General features: G+C 38.6%; 1 protein-coding gene across 8 annotated transcripts in view; it reads right to left on the bottom strand.

Moving 5' to 3' along the window:
- LOC143035200 (guanine nucleotide-binding protein subunit gamma-1-like) overlaps nucleotides 1–13,815 on the bottom strand; it is a 93,094-nt gene extending 79,279 nt beyond the window's left edge. For 2 of the 8 annotated variants that reach the window (XM_076201906.1, XM_076201902.1), the window contains exons 1-2: nucleotides 13,515–13,785; nucleotides 7,581–7,638 (exon numbers count right to left, since the gene is read on the bottom strand). Coding sequence is in view for 1 of the 8 variants with exons in the window: in XM_076201899.1 (XP_076058014.1) it covers nucleotides 4,200–4,481 (282 nt within the window). In the remaining 7 variants the exon portion in view is untranslated. The other 6 variants (XM_076201899.1, XM_076201912.1, XM_076201907.1 and 3 more) reach the window with 6 other exon arrangements.
- Between the last annotated feature and the right edge of the window lie 757 nt (nucleotides 13,816–14,572).

Raw genomic sequence — 14,572 nt, 5'->3', positions numbered from 1 at the left:
AGTTTAATGTATTATTGTTTGTCGCCCTCAGACACAATGAATTTATCAAACAATGGACCGTTTTACCAAGGCAGCCTATACCCACATCCTGGACAACGAATGCACAGTGCTCTCTTTCTATTATGCCTTAAAAACAAGATAAAGCCACTCATGCCATGTTGACACACCAAAAACCTGTGGAACAGACTACCAATATCCCCATACGACCACCTCCTACCCAACCGCCACAAGTATCACCGACGCAAGCCCATGGTACGGAGGCACAATGTTGTCAGTACTCGGCTCAGACTTGGGAATCAACAAGTGACAAGGCTCCCAGACGGATGATGCGCCACAGTGATCACCATGCAGGCTGTATAACAGTCCTAACGCGAACACCCTTGAACATTACTATCTCCAATGACCCATGGTGACAGACAATATTCCCCAGAGACAAGGCATGATGATTGTATGTAACACTTACATAAACACTATTTCACCATCCCCATTTTGGGGGATCTTGAATAATTATTACATTATGTTTCCCTTTAAAGAATGTATGAAATAGATGACATGTCCTCTAATATAATACTGTATTTCAGGTACTATTGTTTGCCACCCACGGGTGTAATAAAATATAAATATATATATATATATATATATATATATATATATTTTGAAGATCTCTGACATCACAATTTGAGTCTCATGCTCAGCTAAATTGCTTGAAGCTAGAAGCATAAAAGCCATCACAGAGTCTGACAGTGTCACTCCCTCCTGTGCAAACTTGAAGTATCTTATGTTCAAACTCACTCACATATTCATTTTCTTGTTATTTCTTCTGAAATTATACAAATTGTGAAACACTGCAAATTGATGTCAACCTTTATCAGGCAAGAACAAAACTTTGTGTCCAGTTTCTCAATAATGTTCTTTACACCACTTTCACTGTTCAGAACTGTTAATTCAAGTTCAGAAGACGCCATCCTAGCCCAACCAGTTAATGACAAGTATATAGCCAATGTCTGCTTATCTTTAAATTAATCAGTTAACTCATTCCATATATTTATATCCTTTTTCCAATTTTCATATTTGGATTCATTATCAAACTTAGGAGGTCACTTAGAAGAGGCCCTTGTCATGCTCTGCTACCAGTATTAGCTCCAATTGAGTCTTCTCCAACTGTGCTCCATTCACCTCTTCCTTTACACTGGGGACCCGGGTCTCGATCATCGCGTACCCACTTGCTCCTCATGACGCCTACGCAGGCATTACTGTATGGAAGTGGTTAAGGTGTCCTACAGCACATTGATATATGGGCCTAGTGGTCTGTTCTCACTGTCCTGTACTTGGCTGAGAGGTCTCTTTGTGAGCAAAAGAAATCATCTGCCGCCTCACATTGGCTCGGCCACGCTACTGTCACTGTCCCGGTGACTCAACACTTATAGAATAGAAGGAAAAGGAGAGAAAACACAAAACAAGGTCCTTGTTGAAGGCCTTGGCATGAAGGGTATATACATACAAGTTTGGCATATGGGTGCCATAAAGGAAATATACAAGAACAGAACAAATGAATAATGTGAGGAAACTTAATTGTACGGATTGGCGAAAAGTAGATATTATTTCCGTTCACCTAGGCAATAATATACATTTATGAAGGTGTGGCTCTTTTACAAAGACTATAGTGAGGAAGTGGCAAAGGTGGAATTTGTGAAGAGGATTGGGTGTTCTCCTCTATGTCCTGAGTAGGGGGAGCTTGAGAAACAGCAGTTTCTATGTCTAGGCCACATGGAACCTTTTTTATGTGATCTTTATGCAACAGGGTCTCTGTCAGATTTGGCAAACTAAGTGCCTTGAACTTATAGTTAGATTCATGACCAATGATGCGATAGGGTCCAAAGAATTTAGGTGAGAGCTTTGAGGTAGGTGTGTGGTTAAGGGTATAAACAATGTCTCCAATATCAAAGGTATCAGTTCTGGCTGATTTGTTATGCAAACGGACCATTTTGTTCTTTGTTAGATGGATGGAGTTATGTATTCTTTTGAATAGGTGATTGAAATTAGTTATTTTAACCTTTACAAAATCATTGAAGTTATAAATGGGCAGTAAATCTGAAAGGAGAAGATCATATGGGAGCTGTTTGTCTGAACCAAAAATAACAAAAGGGGGTGACTCCGATATTGATTTATTTACCGCAGCATTCAAACACGCTTGAATCATGGGGACATGTTCATCCTAGGAAGGTTGAGGATCGGAAGCAAGATGTCTAATAACATTGAGAATCTTTCTATTCTGGCGTTCAACAAAAAACTAAAGAGACCTTGTTGCTACTAGGTGGCTAAATAAACGGAAAAATATCTACTTACCCAGGTTGACATATGGAGGGAAGGGTGATGGAGAGTCGTGATCTCAGTCATGAGATGGGTGTCGTTGGCGAGTTGTGGTTAAGGGCACCAGGTTGACATATGGAGGGTCACAGTGAAAGGGGGCTTGTTGGGTGAACTTTGCAGTTAAAGGCACTGCTGCAATTAGTAGGGAAAGGTTAGTGTTTATGTTGGTTTTAGGATGTATGAGGAGAGAATATTATGATTATATACATATGTAAAAAAAACACAATAATATAAAGGGAGCGTGTAGGAGGGCTTGTACGTCTCATCGCTTGTGATGCAGCTGGTTGATGCAGCGGCGAAGGTCGGTGAAGATTCGTCTCGGAGCTGAAGAATATGTCTGGATGTTGTACAGCTGGTTGTTGCGGTGGAGGGCGTCTCGTCGCTCATGATGCAGCTGGTTGATGCAGTGGCGAAGGTCGGTGGACATTCATCTCGGAGCTGGAGAATACATCTGTATGTTGTGCAGCTGGTTGTTGCGGTGGAGGGCGTCTTGTTGTTCATGATCAAGCTAGTTGATGCAGCAGTGAAGGTCGGTGGAGCTTTGATGTCAGAGCTGAAGAATACATCTATATGTTGAAGTAATGGAGAAGCAGCTGAGAGAGATTGGTGTAGAACTAGGGCTTCATGCTGTGGTTGTGGCAGTGCAGTTAGTTGATGCGGTGAAGAGTGTCTGTCACTACGTCTGAAGAAACAGCGAAGATCAAAGTTGTTGAATGTTTTCTTTGGTGTGGTGTGGGTTGTTTGGCGATGGGCTAGAGCAGCGATTCCCAAACTATGGGTCACGACCCAAACATGGGTCGCAAGACCTTGTTAGAAAAAAAATATTTGTACCATTGTATTTTTATTTCATTGTATTTTCAATAAAAAGACTTTCGAAATTGCTTTTTGATGCTTGGGTCACCACATCTTCACCAGATCTGGATTTGGGTCGCGGCCAAAAAACGTTTGGGAACCACTGGGCTAGAACGTTGGTGCTTTTGCATGGTTTAGCTGGTTTATGTCGAATTACTTAGTGTTGCACTGATGCTTCGATGTTCACTGCTGTAGAGATAGTCTTGCTTTGCTATCCCACCGCTACCACCACTTTATGTTGGCATGGCGTGGCAAGTGAAACATGTCTGTGTTTTTCTTCTTTAATTTCGAATCCTCATCTGAATACAATCGATGCTGGCAGCCCAGAAAACTTTAGAGGTGCCAGATCTTCCTAGCTAAGTTACAGAAGGGGGCGTTCCCTGCAAGAGGGATAGCCAATAAAAAAAATATGGTATAGGTGGCACTCTGAGAGTTGCCAAAAAGAAAGTATCGATATGAAGACTGTTGTCTAATGGTTCAATCACTGGTGGTGACCTTTGATAGGGCTGCGTTGTGTCGGCTCCGAGTTTGTTTTAAAGTGTCCTGCGACGCACTGATATATGGGCCTAGTGGTCTGCTCTTGCTGTCCCGTGCTTGGCTGAGAGGTCTCTTTGTTGTCTCTTCATGTTGGAGCAAAAGAAATCGTCCGCTGTCTCATAGTCCTGTCTGTTCTCTAATTTCCCTATTGTGCCTTTGTCTCCATTCTCCCAATTCCGCATCATACACTGGGCCCAAAATTATCCTAATAATGGTGTTTTCAAAGACTTCAAGTTTTCTTTTTCTTTGGTCAATGTCCTAGTCTCACAACCATATAATACTGTTGGTCTAATTACAATGTTGTTTGTTCTCATTTTTGTTTTCTTGCTAACCTTTCTGCTTCTCATGATGGTAGAGAGAGCATGGTAGCATCTGTTTCCTGCTGCAATCCTTTCATTTATTTCAATGTCCATCTCATTTCTTTCCATTACAAGGGCTCCTTAATGTTTGAATTTGTCTGTATATTGCACATTTAGGGTTCTGACCTGCATGTTGCCTCTATTGCTGCCTTCTCTACTCATTTTTATGATTGCTGTCTTACTCTCATTGCACACCAGGCCTACTTGCCCAACTGTGTTCTGGAATGGTGTGAACACTTTGTTAATCTCATCCATATTCTCGGCTATCATCACAATGTCATCTGCATAGGCTAAAAGCCCTATATTTCCTGTGACAAATCTCACTCCTGGGTGGTTAAGACTCTCCTTGGCTGCCTTTTCCATCACGACGTTGAAGAGTGTTGGAGATGGGATGCAGTTACCCTCTTATTTTTAGAAATGCTAAACTATTAAATGCATACATTGCTATGCAAAAAATTACCAATTACAGTAAACCTTTGATATAACAGACGATATGGGGACAGGGATCTTCTGTTATATCCAATCTGTTATATTTGATGGAAATACTGAACAGATCCATTATATCCTAAAGTTAGTCCGGTATTAGAAATTACAGTAAACCCTTGATATGACGGATGATATGGGGATAGGGGTCTGTCGTTATATCTGAGGATCCCTTGCAATAAAGGATTTTCATCTGCTATAGCAAGGGCTTGTCTGGTCAGATTTTTTGTCCGTTATATACTATATCTGGTATATTGAGATCCATTATATCAAGGGTTTACTATAACCACTTTGGTATGGTATATTGAGATCCATTATATCAAGGGTTTACTATAACCACTTTGGTATGATGACACCAAAGTAGGCATCATGAGGCGCAAGTGGGTACACAAGGATGCTGGCGTCGGCATCTTGATTATATATTTTTTGTAGTTTAGTTATACATGAGTTGCCCCCAGATTCTGTGAACTAGTTCCATCATGTTTTCTGCATTTATTATTATTCAGAGTAAAAGAGAATGAGTAATACAGCATGACTTTATATTTTATAATGTGAGTAGTGTCATGAATCATACATATGACAGCTAATGTTATGTGCAAGAATCTGGTTCATACTGAGGTGGTTAAACAAAAATGGCATTGAAATAAAAAAATATCTAGTGATTATGAATGTGAAGTGATTTAAACTTATGATTATATAAAGAAAAATTATATACCATGTAGATCAAACAAATCTATATAATTATATTATTCCTCACATTTTTCGATTGATGTTTAGTCCAAAAGTGCTAGAACTAGTTCAATTGAAATTGAAGAATTTTCTTCAGCTGGGTGTTCTCTGTACATATCTCAGTTAGAAGATATTATGTCACTCAAATCACTGCTTGAAGATGATTCAAATAAATGTTGCTCAGTCTCAACGTTTTCAATAGTTCTAAGTATTGTGGGGTTATTCATTATAAGTGTCCAGGAGTTCATGCGTAGCAGTGAGTCTTTTTTCAATCTTCCATCACACTTTTCAATAAGCATATCAGTTACTTTTCTAAGATTGATTGTTATGTGCTTCTTATATTTTTTAGTGGGGTCTTGGTTGTATTTCAAGTGCCAAACCACTGTATTTTGCTGAAAAGGTCTAATAGCCAAGATGAAGATATCACTATGAGTAATTTTTATAAATCTGTAAATAAAAAATATACAATAAGATGACACATTTTAGAATAGTTATAGACTATATTTTAATTCTTGATACTCTAAGAGGCTCATTAGAAAACCATAACAACCAACCACATACACTTCTGGCTGAACCTGTACTAACTTGTAGATCTAAACTACAGCTATCTGCGCTGATCCTGTACAAGCAGTAACAGGTTGCAAAAATCACCAGATGGCTTAGCACTTGTGAATTGACAAACAATTTGTAAATACATGATGTTCTCTTATAAGTTAATTACATAAAAATTACCAACATAAACAACCTTTATATGGCTGTTTATAATAGCCTAGAGATGTGTTTTATTTTATTTTATTTTATTTTTTTAAATAAAGGTAATTAATTAGATTAGGAGCTTAGGTGTGAAAAATATGTAAAGTTGACGGACAACGTACAAATATGGCATTCACTTACGTGTTAATTATATGAAAAATACTACCATAAACAAACTTTTTTAATGATTCTAATAGCCAAAGCTTATGCCTTAATTTTTCTCATCTATAATTTTTTTTTCTTTTTTTTTCTTTTTTATACCTCAGGGGTCAAATCTTGACCTCAAATTATTGCTTAAGTGGGATTTTTTCAACCTGGAGTTCTAAAACTCTGATATTTGGATTCCTTGTCTTTTTCTGATTCTAAGTATATATACATTCATATAACTATGACTTTTATTACCCTGGTTAAGGGTCATCAAATATTAGTGACCTCTCATATGACCTCAAAATATCTGAAGTTATATTTCTTGAGCGGTTGTTTGGACTGACCTTAAAATTTCAGAAATGTGTTTAGAGCCCCAAAACCACCTGTAAAACAAATTTCTGCAAAATTGGAGAGATGAGGGTGTTAGGCACTTGATCTGACAGAGAATGCCCCTATTGGGATGGTTTGGACAAAAGGAAAGAACAAGTGAAAAAAGATTAGTAAAAAAAGTGTGGAAGGCAGGAGACAGGGATGAGTGGAGAGTGGCTGTGTATAGATGATACTGTTATGGAAGGAAGGTGGGGGATGGGGGAAGGGGGTGTTTATGTGTGAATGATATTTTGACACAGCCTGAAGGGATTTCTCTTCTCTCATTCTGCATGAGAGGACAGAGAGGGGGGTTGCCAGTTAAGTGAAGTGGCCTTACTGTGGATGTACCTTCTTGCTACAATGCTTCTGACCCAGGGCAGTGGGCAGGATACAGAGATGACTTGTCATCCACGAGGAGTTAAGATGAGAGGAAAGAGGGGGTGGTGGAGGAAAGTGGATTGGGTGAGAGAAGGTATGTGCCTTTGACTTGCCAGTTAAGTGAAGTGGCCTTACTGTGGATGTACCTTCTTGCTACAATGCTTCTGACCCAGGGCAGTGGGAAGGATACAGAGATGACTTGTCATCCACGAGGAGTTAAGATGAGAGGAAAGAGGGGGGGGTGGAGGAAAGTGGATTGGGTGAGAGAAGGTATGTGCCTTTGACTTGGCTACCTTTCTTATATGGGGGAAATAGCTCTTGGTATATACTGTAGATGGATAAAATAGTTTTGTTTTGATGTAATTATGCTTAAATTCAAATAAAAGCTATACTATCTAACTTATGATATATTCACAAGATAATATTGAAATTATTCCCATGCGGCACCAATCCCTGGGAGCAGCTTTGATACTATTTCATAAATATATCATCTGTCAGTTTCTATTGCTTTTATCTGAATTTAAACATAATTACATTTTTTACCTGATCACCTATAATAGTTACATATTCTAAATTATGCAATGAACACACTAGGTTGCTTACCTTAATCTATCTTTTCACACTAATTTTCCTCCTTCAGTGTTCACTTCAAATCCCAAATCTGTAAAATAAATGTTCTCATTATTAATGAGTACAGAAAGGCAAGTATAAACAACAAGTATCAAAAGTACAAAAAATGCAGACTGCAGACTGCAGGCCTGAAACTAATCAAAAGGAACAAGTCAATGTACAAACATAAACAGCAAAGGGCCTTTTCCCATTTATATGGGAACTGGCTGGGTCAAAGAATAAATACACCATACATCTGTACAAAATTCATTGTCAATTTCATCTCATCCCTTACAAACATGCCTGTGTTTAGATATTATATTCTGAAGGTATGACAAAGTATGAGAATAGTAGTCTGTGTTAGAATGGGAAATGGAGAGAGAATGGTTTGAGGTAAAGGTGGGTCTTTGCCAAGGATGTGTCATGTCACAATAGCTGTTAAATATGTACATAGATGGGGTGGTGTGGGAGGTAAAGGCAAAGGATTGGAGATGGTTGAAGAAAATGGAGAAAAATAGAAGATAAGCCTGTTGTTGTTTGCTGCTTGTAGCAGGATCAGAGGAGGGATTGAGGAAGTTAGTGATGCAGTTTGGGAAGGTGTGCAAGAGGAGAAAGTTGAAGGTAAATGTAGGTAAAAGTAAGGTGATGAGATGTACAAGGGGAAAGAATGGCAGACATTAGGAAAGGAATATTAAAGGAGAGAGGCTGGAGGAAGTGGATAGCTTTAGATACTTGGGGGTGCATATGGCAGAAAAGGGAGGAGCGGAGGTGGAGGTAGATTGTAGACTGAAAGAAGCAAGTAAATGCCTTGGAGGATTAAAAAGTGTAATGAGAAATAGACATTTGGGAATGGATACCAAGAGGAGATTGTATGAAGGGGTCATTGTGCTGACAGAACTGTACGAGGCAGAAACATGGACCATAAGAGAGGAAGAGAAGTATTGTAGGGATTACTTGGCTGGATAGAGTGACAAACAAATTGGTGAGGAGAGAAGGCTGGAAAAGTAGATGGCAGATGGGGTTGATGAAAGAGTATTGGGATGATCTGGACACATGGAAAGAATGAGTGACAAAAAGATTAGTAAAAGAAATGTGGAAGGCAGAGGTGGATGAAGAGAACAGGAGGGGTCAACTGAGGATGAAATGGATGGATGGGGTAAATGGGGCATTGAGAAAGAGGGGGATGTCTGTTGAGGAAGGAAGGGAGAAGATTGAAGAGAGGGGTGAGTGGAGAATGGTTGTGTATGGATGATGATGTGATGCATGAAAAGGAGTGGGTGGGGGAGGAGGGGGTTAGGGAGTGGTTATGTGTGAATCATATTTAGACCAAGCCTGAAGGGATTTCTCCCTATCTTCTCTATTTCTGCATGAGGGGAAGGGTAGGGGGGATTATCAATTAAATGAAAAGGCCTTGCTGTGGATGTGCTGCTTCTTATTGCACTGCTTCTGACCCAGGGCAATGGATGAGATGCAGGGATGACCCATCATCCAGGAGGAGCCAAGAACAGAGGGAAGGAGGGAGGAGTAGTGAATAGGAGTGGAATTATGCCTTTTGACTTTAGCTACATCCCTTGTAAGGGGAAAAAATTCCTTGGTATATATATATATATATGACAATAAAAATAATTAACTTTTATCTTCAATTTCCAACTGCATGAAAAAAGCATGTAATAAATAACCGTGACATCTCAATCTCATTCACTGGAGACATGGCCTTATGGCATTCAGCAATGGGCACCTAAGACAGATTCTCTGAAAGAGGAGGCTGATCAAGAATACCTGAACTCTATAGACCAATATTGTACTTGCCATGTGTGTCAACAGTCACAGAGGTATTACTACATGAACAATTACTAAATTACCAGAAAAAGATGAGACTATAGTGAAAAAATATCATACAGAGAAACTGATTCGACAAAAACATTCCTATGCAAGACCTGTTCATGGTACCACAGATATCAGTGAGAGGCAGCAGCTGTAGAAAGATAAAAAATGAATACGAGCAGACTGATGAATGACACAAATTACCTTAGCTTCCCCAAGTTCCACCAGGAGGTGTATCATAAGAGGTCAATACCTAGTGTTAGCTACAGCCCCCATATTTTCACAATGCTGACTACAATCCAAAGTTTCTTCCCCCAGAGATCTATGGGAAAGAATGAGGACCCTTGCCAGCTACTGTGGAAGTGCTGGTTTCCAGTCAGTCAAAAGTTGGTGCCAATATAAGAGGGAGGGAGGAGGGTGGAGGGGAGTGGATATAGGAAATGGAATGGGTGGGAGTGATTTCTATGCCTTTTTCTTTTTGGCTACCCCCCCGTGTAGGGGGAAAAAGCCTTTGGTATATGTATGTATGTATTAATACTATTATTAATGTAGGAAGTTTTGCAGATATATGGAATTGGAGGAAAGCTGTTATGGGCAGTCAAGAGTTTTTACAAGAGTAGACCCTGTGTTAGAATTAGAAATGGTGAGAGTGAGTGGCTTGAGGTATAGGTGGAATTATGCCATCAGTGTTTCATATCACCATGTCTGTTCAATATATACTGTATGTACATGGATGGGGTAGTGTGGGAGGTAAAGGTAAGGGTAATGGGCGGGGGATTGGAAATGGTTAAAGAAAATGGAAAAAAGTGGGTAAGCCAGTTGTTGTTTCCTGACAATACTGCACTTGTGGCAGGATCAGGGGGGGGAATTAAGGGAGTTAGTGATGGAGTTTGGGAAGGCATGCCAGAGGAGAAAGTTGAGGGTAAATGTGATTAAAAGTAAGGTGATGAAATATACATGGGGAGAGGATGGCAGCAATTTGAAGTGAGTCTTGAAGGAGAGTGGCTGGAGAAAGTGGATAGCTTCAGGTACTTGGGGTTGCATGTGTCAGGTAAGGGAGGAATGGAGGTGGAGGTAAATTGAGAGAAGCAAGTAGCAAATTAAATAAAGTGCCCTTGCTGTGGATGTGCTGTGTCTTGCTGCATTGCTTCTGACCCAGGGCTCTGGGCAAGATGACCTGTCATCCATGAGGAACCAAAATGAGAGGGAGGGAGGGGTGGTGGATGGGAGTGGAATGGGCGAGGATGAAATGGGTGGAAGTGGAATTATGCATTTTGACTTTGGCTACCTCTGTGGTAAGGGAGAAACAGCCCTTGATATATGTAGGCATATATTAATACACATATACAAAACTATATCACTTCACAACAAAACAAAAACTAAACAATAACTTAGACAATACAGCAAAAATAAGCATTTACACAAATGAAGTAATATCCATCACTATAAAGACCCCACTGGATACACACAATGACTTCTACTTCTCAAAAAGTTAAGAAATCACATACTGAATGGACACCTGAACATACATACCGAGATGGGTACACACACAGTCAGCAAAACACAGAAAAGAAGGTCCTTGATCATGTTTTTAAGTGCAATTCCAGGAGAGAGAGAGAAAAATATATATATATATATATATATATATATATATATATATATAATAAAACAAAATAAATAAAGTAAATAAATAAACTCATCACAATGAAGTAGTGAAACTCCACACAAAACAACCCTCCAACACGAACAAATTATTTTCTCTGACATTATGATGTATTCACTGTTACTCCATGGGAAACTACTCACAACCACTTTTTTGACCACTTCCCAATAAGGATCACATTAGTGACATCCCTACAGCCTAGAATCACACAAGGTTAGGGGGTGCTTTTGTGTGATATTTTGACACAGTCCAAAGGGATTTCTCCTCTTCTGTTATTTTTCTGCATGAGGGAGCTTGGCAATTAAGTGAAACAGCCTTGCTGTGGATGTGCTGTGTCTTACTGCATTGCTTCTGACCCAGGGCAGTAGGTGGGATAAAGGGATGACCTGTCATCCATGAGGAGATATGATGAGAGGGAGGAAAGGGTGGTGGATGGGAGAGGAATGGGTGGGGATGAAATGGGTGGGGTGGATATATGCCTTTTGACTGGCTACCTTCCTGATAAGGAGGAAAATGTCCTCAGTATATGGATAGATAGGTGATCTTTGTATGTCTATTTTCTTGTTGGTTTACATTGTTAGGTCTTCAATATGTGGACTGAAGGACATGTGCATATAAAAGGGGAGGCTCATAGTCCAGGAAGCACCCAATGGTCTGATTAGATTGATTATAATCAATCTCTCCTACTGGACAAAAAACCTAAACCTCAAACTTATCCACACATGACCTTTAACAATATTAAAAACCTTATTGTAACAGCAAATATGAAACTAAATATATTTATATCATGACAGCCACAATTAATCAATTGTTTAATTAATCAATTGTAAAGCTTCACTAAATGGAAAACCAGCAAGCCCACAGCCATTGGAACTTCCTATAGATCCCTCTGGTAAGAAACCTTGGGCTGCAGTCCATGCTGCATCAATGTGGGACTGTTTTTATGTTACTGGGTCAAGTCATAGGAAGAGGAGCAGCTGCTGGTGATTTGCTCACCATGTGTAAAAAATGTGAGAAATACAGTTGAAGATGTTAGACATTTTAGACTGAGTGTCTCTCAGAACTGCACCTCCTGATGAAAGTGATGAAGGGGTTGACTTATGAAAATCCCAGTTTTGCTGTCCATCTTACTGGCAGTGAGGCACCCATCATTGTTATTTAATTTAGTTAGAGTTGCATTTTTTCCAGTTATGTCCAAGTTTCCTCCTTCCTTTCTATATGACCTTTATGATTGCAATTAGTGCTTTATCTATGGATTGAAACTGTCATGGTAAAGGTTTCCTTTATGTTATCTTGCCATTCTTCTTTTTTGTCTATGTTTTTTTGTATGCTGGTTTTATTCTTTCTTTATAAGAAAGTGGTCTTGGAGGAGATCAAAGTCTTCCATGTTGTTTGTGGTTTGCTGTGCAAGAGAATCAGATTAATGGATTGACTGAATTATTATTTGTTTGTGATACCTTTTATAAGCATATAGGTGGCAAGAAAGAAAGAAAAACTCGATGGTGTTTTGCCCATACTGTTACCATTACATTTCCACATTCAAACCAAACCTCCAACTTCTCACCAGTATTTATATCAAATGGTATAACAAAGTAATTTCATTACTGATATACTCTATTTTAGACTATAATATAATTATAATAATTTTATTATAATAATGCATCAAGTTTTTCCAGGTCTGATTTCAGGTCACTGCTGGTTTTGAAACTAGGCCTGACAAAATAAATAAATAAATAAAATACCTGTCTATCAATTAGAACATGGTTGATGTTTTGCAAAAGTCAGCACCTAAGTCCTAACAGGAAGTGGTTTCAGTACAGCTATAACTGCCAATTACTGAGTATTAACATTTCTTGTCAAGTTCTGCTGAAATCAAATGAAACGAGAAATATTACACGTCCTCTTTAAAAGAACTTTCCTATGGCTTCTCACCTATTCTTAAAGAATAAAGGTAATTACTTGACCTGAAATTAAAAATTGACTATTTGCACAGGAAATAAAAATAAATTTATATATGAAATGTCACAAAACTACAATCTCCACAATAAACACCACTCACCACCTACTCCCCTTTACTTCTTTCCATCACAATGCGACCGTGTAAACATATTCCAATTAAAATATTTACATTATAAATCCCAGCTGATCGGGACACCTACCATGAATGAAAGTGTGACCAGATGAAATAATCGTGACAGTTATTTTCTTACAGACCAAATTATGTAGATAACAGTTTTCAATATATTTTTATAAGATTTAAGACTTCCTGAAATTCTTATCAGTCAAGAGGAACAACAGAATTCCAAAGGTTTTCTTCTGCATGCATACTTGTTTTTCTTCCATGCGATTATTTAATTCCTGTTTTCATATCACTCTGTTACTACACATTAATAGTGTTGTTTAAATAAATATATAATTACATAGCTAATCATTTCACTTACATTAGTAAAAGGGATTTTTTTTTTTGGGTGGTTGTTCAACATTACACTCTACCAGGAACTGGTTCCGATATTGTGTAAAGTTCCGAAAATGCTTGGAATAAGCTATGTCAGGAGTAAACTATAACAAATTACAAGTCTAAATTGTGAACTAATGTCACTAACCACAGTAAATTTATTCTAGATATAACGAGACTTCTATTAATCCGTGTCCATTTACACAATTGTCAATATTTTTGCCATCTACTGTGGTCGATCAGGATTCCGTTCGAGAGTGCTCACTGGACCGGGCCAATCTCCTCGATTTCTCTCAAAGGTTTTTGATGTACCCGGGCTTTTCGAAGGACGGAAGGAACCAACTCAGTTTGTAAATTCACTTCTTTTGGTGAATTTGAATGAAAAGGCATATCAGAAAATGCATATAAACACTTGATGACATGCACAAATTATTCTAATACTGAACCTACGTGTCAGGAATATTTCTCAGATATTCGTAGACCATAGGCAAAATATATACCTCATACCGAAATTGGCCCAAAATGACAGGTTTTAGGAAAATGTTATGACTACCTGGCAAATTATTTAGCCATTTTCTATCCTGAAAAACATCTCTCCACCTACTCGTGGTGTTGTTGTAATTATCAATGTACATATTTTTCCGTTGTTCCACGATATGATTTACGTTATCATAGAATGACTCACTTTTGTTGTATGAGTTGGTGCATAAACTATTTTACGAGTGTATGTTTTGCAGTCTAATGATTATCCAAACTATCCTATCTAAATATTTTATTCTACTTATCTATATTAGAACAAATGATGACTGCATTCATTTTCCCTCCAGCTAGATTTTTCATATTATACATAGAGATCAGGTTCAGGTTGCTTCATGTTCAGTCTTGAATCTGCTTGGACAGTGCAGTGCCCATGCGCAAGGCAACTACAGTATTATGTATACGAGTATAGGTTACTCGAAGGGGGCTGTATAATATCGCCTTATTACCCACTTTCTGCTGAGATAGGTTACCGGTGCCAGCTCATTCTGTGGATTCCTTTACAAA

The sequence above is a fragment of the Oratosquilla oratoria genome, chromosome 18 (genome assembly GCF_046742065.1).
Source record: "Oratosquilla oratoria isolate Oo_2021 chromosome 18, ASM4674206v1, whole genome shotgun sequence".
Classification (NCBI taxonomy): domain Eukaryota; kingdom Metazoa; phylum Arthropoda; class Malacostraca; order Stomatopoda; family Squillidae; genus Oratosquilla; species Oratosquilla oratoria.
Note: the sequence above shows the minus strand (reverse complement) of the source record. Positions and strands in the feature narration are given on the sequence as shown.